At 43.5% G+C, this 18,299-nt stretch overlaps 1 protein-coding gene across 1 annotated transcript in view; it reads right to left on the bottom strand.

The window, feature by feature from the left end:
• Positions 1-261: 261 nt before the first annotated feature.
• LOC144591082 (sodium channel protein type 4 subunit alpha-like) overlaps positions 262-18,299 on the bottom strand; it is a gene marked incomplete at its 5' end in the record, with an annotated part of 44,930 nt that continues 26,892 nt past the window's right edge. Inside the window, 4 exons of the mRNA XM_078395403.1 lie at positions 262-1,505; positions 1,843-2,113; positions 6,008-6,112; positions 7,016-7,153. Coding sequence (XP_078251529.1) covers positions 262-1,505; positions 1,843-2,113; positions 6,008-6,112; positions 7,016-7,153 — 1,758 coding nt within the window. The remainder of the gene's footprint in view (positions 1,506-1,842; positions 2,114-6,007; positions 6,113-7,015; positions 7,154-18,299) is intronic.

Below are 18,299 nucleotides of genomic sequence, written 5' to 3'. Positions count from 1 at the left end.
TGTCGCAGCCTTGATTGCAGTCGTTGGAACTGGGGAACATTCTTTGTAAAAGATGGGAGTTTGCTCTTGCACAAGAATTTTAATAGGGAGTGTTCTCCCACACTTTGCAGCAAAGACCAGTTGCAAATCCATTCCCCATATGTTGACTGGAAACTATCAGTGCTAGAAAACTGGAGACAAAGTGACATTCTTGAGGGTGCTTGTGTCAGACACTTGGCACCTTGTGCTCTTCCTCAGAAGCTTGACTCTATGCGAGCCCAACTATACAACCGACTCTCTGATGTCCTTTGATTCAGGAAACCAGTCTGTTAGTTCATCTGTAGGTACTTCTCCTTCTGGAGCAGTCACTCCTGATTCAAGGGGAATATCCGTCACATCTTGCGGAGTTGTTGGTGTTTCTTGAGCTAAGGTTGGTGGACTTCCCTGGTCAGGTTGGTAGTTACCATAGTTTTGACTTAACCTGACTGCGATCAACCCTTCCTTCTCTGGAGCCTCTTCATCGGGTAGGATGGAGTCAGATAGGCTTTGGCGGTACAGGTAAGATGCGTGCTTGACAGTACGCTTCAGCAGGTGACGACGGAAAGCTCGTTGAATTTTGATCGCACAAACCTCCTCTTGCTTCCTTCGAAGTGTGGTGGTGATGGGTTCATAGGAAACCTTTGAAGGGTTGGCGGCCATGAATTTCTCTTCCATTGACTCCTTCAGCGCACCCATTTCTTCAGATTCCCCCAAGACTTCCTTGGTGAATGCAAAGAGTATGTCCAGGCAGTGTATTTTGTCACCAATCACCATCGGTAGGTCCATGGTAATCAGTTTGATCTTGTTCGGTTTGGCAATCCGCAATGGCTCCTTCAGAGTGTCGGCAAAGTCGGATAATCTAGCGTACTCGACAAATTGTGTGGCTTCTGGATCAAACTTTTCCCAGACCTCGTAGAACATTTCAAAGTCATCCTCGCACAGAGGCTCAGCACTCTCCTCAGTTGCCACGTTAAAGTTCTCCAGGATGATGGCTATGTACATGTTCACCACAATCAGGAAGGAGACGATGATGTAACTGACAAAGAAGACGACCCCCATCAATGGGTTTCCGCAGTTGCCCTTTACCGTGGTGCCCGGATTGTACGCATCGGGGTCGCAGTCGGGGGGACTGCTGTTCATGATGGGCAGAAGCAGTCCATCCCAGCCTGCCGACGTGGTGATCATGAACAGGCAAATCATGCTGTTGCCAAACGTCTCAAAGTTGAACATGTCATCGATACCCGCTTCTTTCTTCACATAGGCAAAGTTGGACATCCCAAATATGGAGTAGATGAACATAACCAGAAAGAGTAAAAGCCCAATGTTGAATAAAGCCGGGAGAGACATCATCAAGGCAAACAGCAGAGTCCGAATTCCTTTCGCTCCTCTGATAAGTCGAAGCACACGGCCGATTCTGGCCAACCTAATGACCCTAAACAGGGTAGGTGATACAAAGTACTTCTCTATGATATCTGCCAGCATAATACCTGAAACAAGTGAAAATGGGAGATCATTAAAATTGTTTCATGTGAAAATAGTCAATTATTGGAGATACATGGTAAAGGTGGAGAACACAATGGGTGGGTCAACATAATAAAGACAACATTCACTTTCCATTGGCTGTTGCAGACTTACATCCTCCTCTATTAACAACACTTCTGTTTCTTTTAAATTATTATTTCTAAGTCCACTCACCACGATAAATATATCTAGCTAGGCATTGAAGATAGACACAAAATGCGGACTCAGTGGGCCGAAGGGGCCTGGTTCCACGCTGTATCTCTAAACTAAACTAAACTTAACTAAGGTCTATTTCCAACTTACCTACGACAGAAAGAATCACTACCACAAAATCAAAAATATTCCATCCAATGGTGAAGTAATAGTATCTCAGGCCAATCATCTTGAGGATGCATTCACATGTAAACACAACAATAAACACCAGGTTGACCAAGAAAAGAATCTCATCTGTTTCTTTGCTTTGGTCCTCAGTTTCCACCATCATGGTCACCATGTTGAGGCAGATGAGAATCATAATAAAAATATCAAAGGCTTGATTGCTGACCAAGTCATAGAAGGCTCCTTGACATTTATTCTGTGAGGTGAGGAAGGAAGAAGGGAAGAAAATAAAACATAGCTCATTCCCTCTTCTCCTCTCTCCCATCGGGCAGAATATACAAAAGCTTGAAAGCATGTGCAGATAACCCTCATTGTAATGGACCAAAGTGCGGAGGAATGCTATATGTAATTGCCACATGCCCGCTACTACTGAATAAGGGGTTTGCTCCAACCACCTAGACGTCACTTTGTGAAACAACGAGTTGCTTTCAAATACAAGGTTCTTTTTGACAGCGAAAAATGTATTTTTGTTACTGCTAGCTAAAAATAGTAAAGCTCTTTATTACGATGTTTAATAGGGTATTCATTGCACGTGTGCATTGAAGCAATTGCTCGTCAATTTTAATGGCCTCCCGCAATGTAACTATTTGCCCGTATTCTTAAAGAGACAATGGTGTCTGATTACTGTGGGGATGCTATGTCTGTTATAACGAAAATCCGTTATAAAGAGGTTGCTAATAATGTGGGTAGATTGTATCGTCATATTCAAGAACACCTCTTCCTTTAGTTTAGTTTAGATTAGAAATACAGCGTGGAAACAGGGCCTTTGGGCCACTGAGTCTGCGCCGACCAGCAATCCCCTGTACACTAGCACTATCCTACACACTAGCGACAATTTACACTTTACAGAAGCCAATTAACCTGCAAACCTGTACATCTTTGGAGTGTTGGAGGAAACCGGAGCACCTGGAGAAAACCCACACGGTCACAGGGAAAACGTACAAACTCCAAACAGACAGCACCCATAGTAAGGATCGATCCTGGGTCTCTAGCGTTGTAAGGCAGCAAATTTACCGCTGGGCCACCTTGCGGAATTTTGAATTAATGTCTCATAAACTAAAGATGAATGACCTATTTCCCAGTCTACCTTGTGAGGCCTTGCACTTTTTAATCTACACTTTATCTGTAGCTGTAACATTATATTCTACACATTGTGTCCTTTCTCTTTTTGCACTACCTGGGCTTGTACATGGTTTGATGGTACTGATGTATGGTATGGTTTGCCTGGATAGCACCCAATCCAAGTTTTTAATTGTACGTCAGTGCACTCAACAATACCAACCCAATACTAATACCAAAAGCCAAATGTTGCAGCTGCTGGAAATCTGAAATTAAACAAAAAATGCTGACGTTTTTTAGTAATGGGTGACGTTTCGGGTTGAGACCCTTCTTCAGAGACTGAAGACAGGTCTCAACCAGAAACATCACCCATTCTTTCTCTCCAGAGATGCTTGCTGTCCCGCTGAGTTATTCCAGCATTTTGTGTCCATAATCTGATCAATCACAGATCTGTTAAGTGTCAGGTATCTCAAACTAGAGTCAGTCAGGGCTTGGGTCAGGGTACTGAGATCAGGTTAAGGCTGTTTATTTATTATATGCACTATATGAACCAGAACAATGAAATTCTTTCTTGTTCTGGCACACAATAAATTGAGAAAATAAGATAGGGAGAGTTTAGGAACTGAGGGCATAGCCTCAGAATAAAAGGATATATCTTTACAATGGAGATGAGAACAAATTTATTTTGCCAGATGGCTGTGAATCTGTGGAATTCATTAGCACAGATGACTGTGGAGGCCAGGTCAGTTTTTAAAACAGAGATTCATAGATTTCTAGTCAGGGCGACAAAGTTACAGGGAGAAGGCAGGAGAATGGAGTTGAGAAGGAAAAAATAGATCAGCCATGATTGAATGGTGGAGCAGGCTCAATGGGCCAAATGGCCTAATTCTGCTCCTATGTCTTATAGTCTTATGGAATGGAGTTTTTGATAGGAGTGGTGGAAATCATGGATTCCATTGGGAGCCTTGAACTATCAGAGGGTTGGAATCTTTGTGGTTGATCACTAGGATCACTGGTTTAGGAGTTGGGGATGGTCATATGGTGACGGTCAATGTTGACTAGTGGAGGGGTGTGCAACTGGATGGTGGGAGGATCATAGGTAAGGATGTGGGTTTTCTGAGGAATATAGGAAACGTGAGACATATCTTAGTGTGTTCCAGTCAAGAACTATGCAGTGGAAAGATGGCTTCACCAGGGGTAGACACAAAATGCTGGAGTAACTCAGCGAGACAGGCAGCAACTCTGGAGAGAAGGAATGGGTGATGTTTCAGGTCGAGACCTTTCTTCAGACTGATGTCAGGGGAGGGGGCGTCCCTCAGTCTGAAGAAGGGTCTCGACCTGAAACGTCACCCATTCCTTCTCTCCAGAGATGCTGCCTGACCCGCTGGGTTACTCCAGAATTTTGTGTCTACCTTCGATTTAAAGCAGCATCTGCAGTTTTTTCCTACACTTCTTCACCAGGGGTAATCAGTGATGGCTACTCCTAGGGCAACAATGGATTACTTTTCTCATCAATGCTCCCTGAGCATGATTGCAAAGGGAATGACAAAACTAGATACATGTTTGATGTGGAAACTCCATCTGAGGTGCAAACAAGGAACTCACATGTGGAAATATCTGGTTGAATTATTTTCATATTTCACTGCATCCAATCTTTCTTTTCAATAACATAATGCTGGAATAATCTCCTCGTGATCGATAAGCGTTGCTTGGTGGAAACTGGCTGGAAATTTTGCAGATGTAATAATGGAGAAAATACATAATCAAGCCCTTTGGAATTGCTGGGGTGTTGGAGGTCATAGCACATTACCTGAAACACAAAGTGCTGGACTAGCTCAGCACGTCAGGCAGCATCTCTGGAGGACATGAACAGGTCATAGATAGGAGTAGAATTCAGCCATTCGGACCATCGTACTCAGCCATTCACTCATGGCTGATGTCTCTATCCCTCCTCACCCCATTCTCCTGCCTTCTCTCCATAACCTCTGACACGTACTAATCAAGAATCTATCTATCTCTGCCTTAACAATATCCACTGACATGGCCTCCACAGCCTTCTGTGGCAAAGAGTTCCACAGATTCACCACCCACTGATTAAAGAAACTTCTCATCTCCTTCCTAAAAGAACGTCCTTTAATTCTGAGTCTATGACCTCTAGTCCTAGACTCATCCAGTAGTGGAAACATCCTCTCCACATGTAATAGGTGATGTTTTGGGTCCGCACCCTTGAGGCTCAGAATCTGAAGAAGGGTCCTGACCCAAAATGTCACCTATGAATGTCCTGCAGAGGTGCTGCCTGACCCATTGAGTTACTCCAGCACTTTGTGTTCTACGCAAGATTCCAGTATCTGCAGTTCCTTGTGTCTACAGTTTATTATTGGTAATGCCCCAGAATTTGCCAACTCCTTGATAGTCGTTCCATCCAACTGAATGGAGATGGACAGTGCAAGAATACATCACTCATCCAGTAATGTTATCCTGAACAACACTGCAGGGAACTCAGGCTTCCTTTTGGTGTTGATGAGATGACATCACAGATTGGCTGAGTGACGTCACACTTAGCCAGTCACTGACATCATTCATCTCACTCCAAACATGGTGGATATTTGAAGTTTGTACACTCTCTATATTTCACCCAAGCCAATCTGAAGAAGTAACTTGCAGAGCGGTGCGGTGGCGCAGCAGTAGAGTTGCTGCCATACAATGCTTGCAGCGCCAGAGACCTGGGTTTGATCCCAACTAGAGCTGCTGTCCGTACGGAGTTTGTACGTTCTCCCTGTGACTCTGTTTTTTTCCGAGATCTTCGGTTTCCTCCCACACTCCAAAGACGTATAGGTTTGTAAGTTAATTGGCTCGGTATAAATGTAAATTGTTCTTAGTGTGTGTAGGATAGTGTTAATGTGCGGGGATCGCCGGTTGGTGCGGACTCGCTGGGCCAAAGGGTCTGTTTCCACAGAATCTCTCAACTAAAACTAAACTAAACTTGAATAGACATGCCTAAGTTTCATATGGATCTAACGTTTACACTTACATTTGGTCTTGGGATGGGTTTTTGAGGTTTCTTCGAGCCAAGTTTCTTCATGGCGTTATAATATTTCTTCTGTTCTTCGGTCATAAATATATCTTTTCCTCCAAAGTGAAGATGAGAACACTTACAATTATTTCAGGAAAATTCAAAAATGTCCAGCAAGCTCAAAGAAAAACAGAGGTATTCTGCTGAACTCATTAACAGTAATATCGAGAATAATGCATCATGAAGCCCCTGTTTTGGTGTGGAGCTGCAGTCCAAATGTCCACATTTTCTTCCAATTAACAGGCAGAAAGGGATATTAGTTGCTTGCAAGGGAAAAAGCCACAAAAAATGGAAGCACTTTTATGGGTGTCAATGCAGGTTGTAGGGGCAGAATAGAAAATTCAACCATTCAACAGTGATGGTGATTGTCCTGAGACCAAAGAGGGTGGCAAGTATTTGACTCTTTCTGGACTCATCACGACAAATTGGGTAATCAAATTCAGTAACGTTGCAGGTCGGCACCAGATAAAAAGAAAACTGTCAGATTTTAAAAGGCGACTTTGTCAATAATATTATCAAGAGAGGGAAATGGTCACGTCTGGCAACTCCACTCCCATGCATCATGGTTGACACAGTGGCCTTCTCGGAAACTAGAGGCATGGGGTAAGAACAACCTTTAGCAGGAAGTCAAATATATATTGACAAGAACGAGAGATATATCTCGGCATTGTAGTTAGTAAAATCCAATCCAGAAAATATACGTCAGAATAGCTTGGAAACAGTTAAATAAGCACATATTAATTCCATCACTGTGTTGGATTTTAACATAGAAACTTAGAGTGAAAGATTATCTTATCTGGTGTATCATTATTTCTGAAGTGTTGTTAATATCCATTTATAAGTCAAAATAAAAAGGTATATAGACAAGGTATGAAATTTGTTTAAATCTAATCGTAGCTAGAATATGTACTTCTTAAAATCTTAAGACTGTAGGAAATGTGAACCATGCAAAGAGGGGATACTTATCTTTTTCTTTTGTTGGTTAAAGTTGTCAATAATTACACCAATGAAGAGGTTGAGGGTGAAGAATGCTCCGAAGATGATGAAGATGACGAAGTACAGGTACATGTAGAGGTTAATTTCATAGGATGGCTGCTGGCCCACCTACAAAGGGGAACACTTGTTAATGCAGGTCACCTCTGAGCTTGTAGAATGAATGGTTTATTGTCACTGAATTTCATTCAAAAATGCCATCATTGTTCTTGTAAATGGGGAATGTTTGGTTGTGGGAGGAATACTGTAAATATTCCTTGGAATCATAACATCTGGGGGTGTCAATTGGAAATCACAAGTGATGTTGATTTAGACTTGTGTGTATTAATGTATATAATCACAGTACAGCACAGTGGCACAGTGGTAGAGTTGCTGCCTTACAACACCAGAGACCTGGGTTCAATCCTGACCACGTGTGCTGTCCGAACAGTGTTTGTACATTCTCCCTGTGACCGTATAGGTTTTCTCCGGGTGTTCCAGTTTCCTTCCACACTCCAAAGACATACAGGTTTGTAGGTTAATTGGCTTCAATAAGTTGTAAAATTGTAAATTGTCCCTAGTGTGTGCAGGATAGTGCGAGTGTACAGGGTGATCACTGGTTGGCATGGACTCAGTGGGCCGAAGGGCTTGTTCTAAAGTAAACTATCTCTAAAGTAAAGTCTAAAGATATACCATTATCTGATCTGATTGAAGAGCATGCAAAACAAAGCTTTTCACTTAAACCTCATCAGAGAATGGGGGCCTGCGGTGGAAATTACTGGGACAGGGGGCTTGAAGGATTACTGGGAGTGAGCAGGTGGTGGAGTTGAGGACAGTTACATGGTCAAAGAGTTGAGTTTAGTTGAGTTTATTGTCGCCTGTACCGAGGTAAGTGAAAAGCTTTTGTTGTGAGCTAACCAACCAGCGAAAAGACAATACATGATTACAATCGAGTCATCCACAATGTGTACAGATATATGATCAAGGAATAACGTGAATGACGTTTAGTTTAAGAAAAGGTCCAGTAAAGTCCAATCAAAGATAGTCCGAGGGTCTCCGATGAGGTGGCTCAGGACTGCTCTCTAGTTGTTGATAGGATGATTCAGTTGCCTGATAACAGCTGGGAAGAACTGTCCCTGAATCTGGACCTGTGCGTTTTCACACTTTTACACCTCTTGCCAGACGGGAGAGGGTGGGTGGGTGGGGGGGGGGGGGGGGGGGGGGTGGGGGGGAGGCAGGTATCATGAGATTGTTTTCTTGCTGATAATTTGATAGCAGGGCAATAATGATCTTTCCCCAAGTGCTCAATATTTCTTCCTAACCATCCATCAGGGTGGTTAGCTGAGCATTTTTCTCATTCCAAGGAGAAGGTCCTTGCCAAGTTTAATTTTTGCATAAGGACAAAGACCACATCTCGTAACAATTTACTGTGTGGAAAGTACTTTGAATGTTTCTGGAAGAACAGTTATATCAATGGAGTAATCCTATTTAAAGATCATAAAATACCGGAGGGAAAATGGGACAGGAATTTGGGGGAAAGAGGAAGAGAGAGGCCAGGAGCAACATGGGAGTTGTGAGGGAGCACGAAAGTTGCGGGCAAAGGAAAAGTAGGATTGCCTCTAACCTCACAATGGTCAGCATGTACAATATTAAATAGAGAAATGGCCATTCTGCACAATGTCAATATGGTATATTCATCAATATATCATTTAAACTCTCTTTAAACTGGGCATTCAATCTACAGGGATCATAACCTGGATTTGTCCCAAGTCAGGTAATGCCAGACGCCCAATAGTCAGACGAGAGGAAGATTTTCCATTTAGCAGTGAGCACTGTTGGCTTGCCAGAGAGCACCATATAAATGGAAACACCTTGGAACCATGTCCCAGCACACACTGAGACCCGGGTGCCATCTGTAAGGAGTTTGAACATTATCACTGTGACCGCAGGGTTTTTTCCAGTTGCTCCGGTCTCTTCCCGCACTCTAAAGACATACAGGTTTGTAGGTTCATTGACTTCAGTAAAAATTGTAAATTGTCCCTTGCATGTAGGACAGTGCCAGTGTGTGGGAATCGCTGGTCGGTGCAGACTTCGTGGGCCGAAGGGCCTGTTTTCACAATGTATCTTGAAACTAGTTAAGTCATCTATATTTTAATTAAATCTCCTCATATTTCCCTCAATACCCCAAACCCCCAGATTCTACCACTCAGTTACACCCCAGGGACAAATTACAGGGACCAACTAACCCACCAACCTATGTGTCTTTAGGATGGGGGAAGAATCTGGAGCACTCAGAGGAAACCCACAAAGTACATACTCCAAACAGACGGCAAGCAAGCAAGGTCAGGACTGAATCCAGATGTCTGGTGCTGTGACAGTGGCTCCAACAGCTGTGCCGCCGGGCTGCCTCAATGACGCCAAGCCACATGTATGATGACAAGTTCCATCCATGCCGTTCTTATTGTTTGAAGTACAACAGTGGCCATCTTGAGGAGCAATGAATTGAAAGTGCATCATTAAAATGGAAAAGGAAAGGGGAAAGGAATTTGATTTACATGACATCCCAAAACACTTCATGGCCTGTGAAGGGCTTTTGAGGTTTAGTTAATTTAGTTTAGAGATACAATACACAAACTGGCCCTTCAGCCCACCGAGTCCGCACCAACCAGCAATCCCCACACATTATCCTACAACAGGGACAATTTAAAAATCATTCAAACCAAGCCATTAACCCACAAACCTGAAGAAGGGTCTCGACCCGAAACGGAGTCGGAAGAAGGGTCTCCACCCAAAACGTCATCCATTCCTTCACTCCAGAGATGCTGGCTGTCCCGCTGAGTTACTCCAGCTTCTTGTGTCTACCTTCGATTTAAATCAGCACCTGCAGTTCTTTCCTACACAACTTACAACCCTGTATGTCTTTGGAGTGTGGGAGGAAACCAAAGTTCTCTGGAAAAACCCATGCAGGTCACAAGGAGAACGGACAAACTCCGTACAGACAGCACCCATAGTCGGGATCGAACCTGGGTCTCTGGCGCTGCAAGGCAGCAACTCTACCGCTGCGCCACCATGCCGCCTGTCGCAAATGCAGTAAACACAATTGAAAAGAAACATAGTCTGGAATCACAAAACAATAAGAATAACATTTGAGCCTTTCCTGATAGAACCTTTCATTGCTTCGAAACTTGTCAATGGTTGCTTTCTATTTGTCTTTATTTCACCTGAGGAATAAACTCCAGGAAGCCACCAGAAAATGTTCATGCATATTTTTTCACACTTTATATTAAAATAGCTCTTGTGTTTTAAGCTCTAACTGTATCGTATTATTCTAGAAAGCCTGTCAGTCATTAGAGACCAATGATCACTGTGCCCATTGTCACACAGAAGGTGTCCCTGTATTTGCTGTGGATTGGCTTATCGATGAATTGGAAGGGTCCAAAATGATCACTTTGTACAATTTTGTGCCGATTTTTTCAGGTTAAGTTTGCATCTGAGGAGACAATTTAATAGGCAAGAGGTTAAAATACTTTCATGTTTTACGAGTAACAGCAATATATGGTTACCTTATATGATGCAGAAAATGTGTCAGACATGCCAGAGAGTTGAAGAGACGGGATAAACGCCAGAGCTATATTCATTGCATTCATGTTGGTGTTTAAAAGATTCAAATTACTATCAGCAGGATTATTAATAGGTCACCAGGAACTGGCGGCACGGGGCCAAATAGAGATGGTAGCAGTTCTTACGTATCAAGATATCTATGAGGGCGGTCCGTTGGTAAAAGAACTGCTATGCATCCTGTGTGTGGAATCGGCCAAAAAGTTGAAGCCACAACTTCAGCATTTAGGTCATGAGATACCAACATTGCTGCTCTGGCTACGTTAGTAGCTGCTTAGAACTTCATCGGCGCAAATTTGGTTGCATAGACCGCTGAGAGTACGTAGCGTAGTCAGGTTATGATATCAATCAGCGTGTAAAGCTGATTTAATGCCTGCACTGCCATTTTAAACTTTAAAACTGCAGTGAATGCACTCCCTCAACTCTGGATAGTTCATTCAGTTCTAGCGAGAAGCCACTCCATCAGCTTCTTTTACAGGAATGTGGGTTACTCAATGACTGATTTCAATTGAGTTTTGCTTGGATGCGCAATTATTTCATGTTTTCTTAAATTCTTAAAATATATTTAAAGTCTCCAGTAAGTGGTATGATAAATGCCAGTAACCTTATCCTGAATCCAAGGCTTCAGCAGAAACTATTGTCTCCCAGTATAATTTAATCTAGTTTAGTTTAGTTTAGTTTAGTTTAGTTTATTGTCACGTGTACTGAGGTACAGTGAAAAGCTTTTGTTGTGTGCTAACCAGTCAGCAGAAAGACAAAACATGATTACAATCAAGCCATCCACAGTGTAGAGATTCAATAAGTGCTTTAACAGAGTGGAGTGATTGAAATGCGTGATTGCAGATCCACTCTGTGACCAGCAGACAAAGAGTCTCCTGTGTTGGGCGCCATCTTGGAAGTGGCAACTGCAGTAATTCACTTGTGAATGAATCATTCGTGGACACACAGAATGGGGCAAACTGCTAGAAGATGGAGAAAGAGGAGAAGATGGCTTGCTCCATATCCACCAGATTTTCAGGGAAAAATTCTCCCATCTAAATATTCATAAATGGTGTATGGTCATTGTAAATCAATAAGAATATCTTCACTAAAATCTTTCATCTGTTGCGGGCAAAACTCCTACCTCAAAGTAAGGCATCTTGGTTAAAGTCAATGTGACAATAGCCATAAATAATAATGGTTTGGGTTGTTCCCCGGCTTCATGTAGAGAGGGTTTGTTATAGCTCACAGTTTGCTGGTGGTGACATTTCATTCCTATTTCCCAGAGAGCCGTAAGCTGTGAGTGTGATTTTGCAATGATTTAGGCTTTGTCGGCGTTTTACCTGGAATATTTAGGCAGCACGGTGGCACAGCAGATAGAACTGCTGTCTCTCAGTGCCAGAGACCCAGGTACGATCCTGACCTTGGATGCTGTCTGTGCAGAGTTTGCGCATTCTTCACTGTGTGGGTTTCATCCTGGGGCTCCAGTTTCTTCCCACATCCCAAAGACAAGTTTGTAGTTTAATTGGCTCTCTGTAAAGTGCCCCTAGTGTGTAGTGTGGTGGAAAGTGTGAACAGGTGATCGATGGTTGGTTTAGTTCAGTTTAGAGACACAGCGCAGAAACAGGTCCTTCGGCCTACCAAGTTCGCACCGACCAACAATCCCCGCACATTAACCACACACCAGGGACAATTTTACATTTATACCAAGCCAATTAACCTACAAACCTGTACATATTTGGCATGTGGGAGGAAACTGAAGATCTCGGAGAAAACCTACACGATCACAGGGAGAACGTACAAACTCCATACAGACAGCATTCGTAGTCAGGATCGAACCCGGGTCTCTAACACTGTAAGCGCTGTAAGGCAGCAACTCTACCTCTGCCCCACAGTCGGTGTGAACCCGATGGGTCAAAAGGCCTGTTTCCATGCTGTATCTTGAAACTAAACTAAACTCAAGGCAGAGACTTTAATTGACTACATACAGATGGTGCTTGGTTGAATGTTGCATAACATTGCATGTCATCTCTGCTCTTTACAGAACATGAAGGGACTATTTTAATTCCTTCAATATTCAGTTGAAGTCCAACCATAGATAGCAGATAACATTATCAATTACTGTCCATGTTACCAGCTGCAGTCTTGACGCCTGGTACCTTGGCAACAGTGACGATTGTCTGTTGTACCATCTGCACTTTTTACTTTAGTTTAGTTCAGTTTAGAGATACAGCGTGGAAACAGGCCCTTTGGCCCACCGAGTCTGCTCCAACCTGCAATTCCCACACACTAACACTATCCTACACACACTAGGGACTATTTACAATTATGCCAAAGCCAATTAGTCTCCAAACCTGTATGTCTTTGGAGCGTGGGAGGAAACCGGTGCACCCGGAGAAAACCCACGCAGGTCACAGGGAGAACGTAGAAACTCCGTACAGACAGCACCCATGGCCAAGATGGAACCTGGTGCTGTCAGGCAGCAACTCTACCGCTGTGTGACCATGCTGCCCGTGAACCAAGGTGAGCAATCAATGGATGAAGAGTGGGCAAGAGGGGTTTTGATGCCAGTGTGCAAACAATGCACAGTTGCCAATTATGCTGCAATAAAAGTATTGACATGCTGCAGCAATGCATGCACTGCCTGGGCTGCTGAGGAGGGGCCCTGCTGTATTAGCAGGAAGAACAGCAAACACATGGCCTGGTGCCTGGTGCAGATCCTGGTTCACATTTGCCCACACTAAATATCAAGCAAACACGTTCATAGATTCATAACTTATAGGCGCAGAATTAGGCCACTCATCCCATCAAGTCTACTTCATCATTCAATCACGGCTGATCTATCTTTCCCTCTCAACCCCATTCTCCTGCCTTCTCCCCATAACCGCTAACACAAACGAGAAAGATGAGCAGGAAGAAGTAAGTATGTACATGGTCACTATCTAGACAGTGTACGTCACCAACTCATGTGCAGGAAGGAATTCTCATTAGGCCAGAGTTCTCATTAGGCACTTGGAACAATTGGAATCTTAGTCTGAATTCCTCTTCATGATCCAGTCTAATTGTTGCACAAGAAGATAACAGAAGTGAGCAGGGAAAGTCCATGTAATCTTGAGCCTCCGGCACCTTTGAGACAGATCAGACCTCAACTCCCTTTTCCTGCCCAATCATCTTTCCCTCAATCAAGAAATCTATCAATTTTGCTTTTAAATATAATCACTGACTAACACAAATGCAATCACCAACAGAGCCTTCACTAACCTCTCAGGTGCAGAATTCCAAAGGTTTACACCTATTGTGTGAAAATATTTCATCTTATTTCTAAGTTAAATAGCTTACCCCTTATTTTAAGACTGTCAGCCCTGGTTCTGAGCTACTCAGTAAACATCCTATATCTACCCAAGTATTTTGTACATCTTAATAGGTCATCTCGTTCTTACAAAATCTCAGTTCAGTTTAGTTTCAGTTCAGATCCACCGGGTGGCGCCGTCAGCGATGGCAGCCTTACCAACGGCTTGTCTATCTTTTCGTCTTTTAGTTATTTTTAGTGTATTTTTAAAAGCATGTGTTAATGTTCTCTGGTTTGTTTTATGTGGGGGGGGAGGGCATTGGGGGAAACTTTTTTTCAATCTCTCACCTTGCCAGAGATGCGATTGTTTTCCGGATCGTATCTCCGGTCGCTCTGCGGCCTAACATCACGGAGCTGGTGGTCTTGCTCGAGACTGACTTTGAGCCCCACCGCGGGGCCGTGGACTTACCATCGGAGCCTGTGAACCCTTGCCTAGGATCGACGCTCCAACCGCGGCCTGTGGTTTTCACCATCGAGGAGCTCACAGTCTCGGGCAGGGGCTGATGTCGGGAAGCTCCAAAGTCGCAGGAGGTTCGACTAGCTCGACCCGGGTCCCATTGCTTGGTGCGGGGGAGCTAAGATCCCCCTGATGTGGGAGCTTGATCGCCCCGACACAGAGGGCCCGACCGCCAGCTACGGGAGTCAAGATCGTTCCGTCTATGGAAGGCTCGAGGCCCCCGACCGCGGGAGAACAAAGAAGGGAAGAGATTGAACCTTTTTTGCCTTTCATCACAGTGAGGAATGTGGGGGAGTCACTGTGGTGGATGTTCATGTTAAAAATTTATTTGGGTGTCTTGTTACTCTTTATTGGTATGACTGTATGGCAAATCAAAATCCTCGTATGTTGCAAAACACACTTGGCTAATAAAGCACTATTATGATTATGATTATGATTTATTGTCATATGTACTGAGGTACAGTGAAAAGCTTTTGTTGTGTGCGTAAAGACAATACATGATTACAATCAAACCATTTACAGTGTATAGATATATGATAAGGGAATAACGTTTAGTACAAGGTAAAGCCAGTAAAGTCCGATCAAGGATAGTCCAAGGGTCACCAAAGAGGTAGACAGTTCAGGAGCATAGAAACCTTCCTTACTCAGTCTATCCTCATTTTACAGATTTGCCAACCCAGAACCAGTGTGAATATTTGCTGCACTCCCTGCTTGGCAAGTAATCTCTTAGATTCGATTAACAAAATACTCCATGTAGTTTTACCAGGGCTCCATATCATTTTAGATGGACATCTTTATTATTTCACAGTATAAGCCTGTGTACAATTTACCCTGTGTCCAAGCTCCAAGACATCCAAAGTTTTCAGGGACTCAAGATCACAGCGATATTTCTTTGAGGGGCAATATCTATGCAGACAAAATGTGTAGGAAGGATCTGCAGATGCTAGTTTATACTGAAGATATCGGGCGGCACAGTGGCATTTACTCTGTCTATTCCTCTCATGACCTCTATAAGATCACACCTCAACTTCCTGCACTCCAAGGAATAAAGTCCTAGCCTGCACAACCTCTCCCAAAAGCTCAGGCCCTCGAGTCCTGGCAACATCCTCGTAAATCTTCCCTTCACCCGTTTCAGCTTGACAACATCTTTCCTATAACAGGGTGACCAAAACTGAACACAATACTCTAAATGTGGCCTCATCAATGTCTTGTACAACTGTAACATGACCTCCCGACTTCTATACTCAATACATGTAGGAAAGAACTGGAGATGCAGGTTTAAATTGAAGATAGTCACAAAATGCTGGAGTAATTCAGCGGGACAGGCAGCATCTCTGGAGAGAAGGAATGGGTAACGTTTTGGGTCGAGACCCTTCTTCAGACCATCAGTCATTTTGTGTCTATCTTCTGTAGTCAATGCTCTGACTGATGAAGACTGATGAAGAGAAACAGGAAGTTGGAAAAATAAATTAACGTGTAAAATATAGCAAATCCCAATATATCTTGATGTGACATTAACCATAATTGAAAAAGATAGTAATTGTGAGTGCTTTACAACTCCAACCAATAGATACATTACCTAATTGAAAGCAATATAATCCAACAGTAGTCAGATTTCTGGGCCTTGTTCTCTGTGAATTTATGTTTATTGCTTCCTCACACTCCCCCAAGAAAGGACACATGCCAGGAAATTCAATCATTAAACACATTTTTTCCAGTGTCTGTAACTGACTTTTCCTGGCACGATTCTCAGAAGCAACTATTTTCAGGTTTGTTTTGCATCTCTAAAGATAGAGACATAAGAGTTGAACGGCAGGCTAACAGCCTTTCTGCCAAAAACATCTGTGCCAACCATCAAGCCCCTAATCCCATTTTATTCTACCCATATTCCCATCAACTTTAGTCAGATGATACCACTCATTCACACACTAGGAGCACCTTATAGCAGTGCAGTAACCTACACCAATCAACTACCTTGTCAAGGCCAGCAACATAATCAAGGACAAGTTGCACCCTGGCCACTCCCTCTTCTCCCCTCTCCCACCGGGCAAAAGGTGCAGAAGCGTGAAAACGCACACCTCCAGGTTCAGGGACAGTTTCTCCCCAGCTGTTATCGGGCAACTAACCATCCTACCGCAACTAGAGAGCAGTCCTGAACTACTATATACCCCATTGGTGACTCTTGGACTATCTTTGATTAGACTTTACTAGCTTTACCTTGCACTTAACATTATTCCCATGATCACGTATCTGTAGACTGTGAACGGCTCGATTGTAATCATGTATTGTCTTTCCACTGACTGGTTAGCATGCAACAAAAAACTTTTCACTGGACCTCGGTACACGTGTCGATAAACTAAAGCAACAAGCTGCACCACAGTACCACCTTGTGCTGACAAGCACATCTGGATATAAAAGCCAAGTGCCCTTGTGTGACCATATTAAGACACCTGAGAGAGATGTAGGTCTGCACACCAGGCCACAGGATCCCCAGAAGCTATGTTCTTTGCTCAATCTTTATCATTTGGGTTTGCTAACCACCTCAACTGCACACACTTGCTGATAATCATTCCTAGCATCCCAAGGTCCACGCCTGGACACTCTGATCCATCTGATCCTACACTTTTCCTAATCATTCAATGATCCTAAATCAAAACTTACTTCCCCACAAGGTTCGTTAAACCATCCCAACCACCTAATATTCTTAGTCGCGCAAAATACAAATTGTCTGTATTTTATGAGCAAAAAACCGAAACGTCACCCATTCCTTCTCTCCTGAGATGCTGCCTGACTTGCTGAGTTACTCCAGCATTTTGTGAATAAATACCTTCGACTTGTACCAGCATCTGCAGTTATTTTCTTATACTAAAGGAATTCAGTGGGACAGGCAGCATTTGTGGGGGGGATGGACAGATGGCAGAGTCAGGGCTGCTTCATCAGTCTGAATATGGATACCGACTTGAAACATCATCTGTCATTCACTCCACAGTGCTGATCTACTATCTACCTCCTTGGTGACCCTCGATCGGACTTTGCTGGCTTTACCTTGCACTAAACATAATTCCTTTATCATGCATCTATACGCTGTAAATGGATCGATTGTAATCATGTATTGTCTTTCCGCTGACTGGATAGCACGCAACAAAAGCTGTTCACTGTACCTCGGTACATGTGATGATAAACTAAACCAAACTAAACAGAAGCTGCCCAACCGCTGAGTTCCTCCAGCACACTGTGGAGACTGATGAAGTCAGGGCTACTCCATCAATCTGAAGATGGATACCTGAGGTGAACTCTCCGCATCATGGAGGCTTGAATTTCCCCCAACCTCAGTCCAGCAACCAAATTACCTGATTATTGCCCTCATATGTACATTGCTCCAAGACAAGGTTTAAGCGACACATTGGCACAGCGGTAGAGTTACTGCCTTACAGCGCCAGAGATTCAGGTACGATCTTGACTCAGGGTGTTTGCCTGTGCAGAGTTTGCACATTCTCCCCGTGACCTGTGTGGGTTTTCTCTGACATCTTCGGTTTCCTCCCACACTTCAAAGACATACAGGTTTGTAGGTTAATTGGCTTGGTATAAATATAAAATTGTCCCTAGTGTGTGTCGGGTAGTGTTAATGTGCAGGGATCGCTGGTCGGTACGGACTCGGTGGGCCGAAGTGCTTATTTCCTCACTGTATCTCTAAACTGAGCTAAAACATTCCTTCTCCCTCCCCCTACTTTTCCACAGGAGGTGTACTGGCCACAAGCCTCTTTATTCCCCACCGATCATCCAAAGAAACCTCAGCCAAAAATATGTTTTGAAGGTAAAAATCCTGCAGCTGAAATTTGCTGCAGGTCTCACAGCAGAAGCAGTTCTGAGCTACT

Source organism: Rhinoraja longicauda, unplaced genomic scaffold (assembly GCF_053455715.1).
Source record: "Rhinoraja longicauda isolate Sanriku21f unplaced genomic scaffold, sRhiLon1.1 Scf000556, whole genome shotgun sequence".
Taxonomy (NCBI): domain Eukaryota; kingdom Metazoa; phylum Chordata; class Chondrichthyes; order Rajiformes; family Arhynchobatidae; genus Rhinoraja; species Rhinoraja longicauda.
The sequence above is the reverse complement of the archived record's forward strand: the minus strand, read 5'-3'. Positions and strand labels throughout refer to the sequence as shown.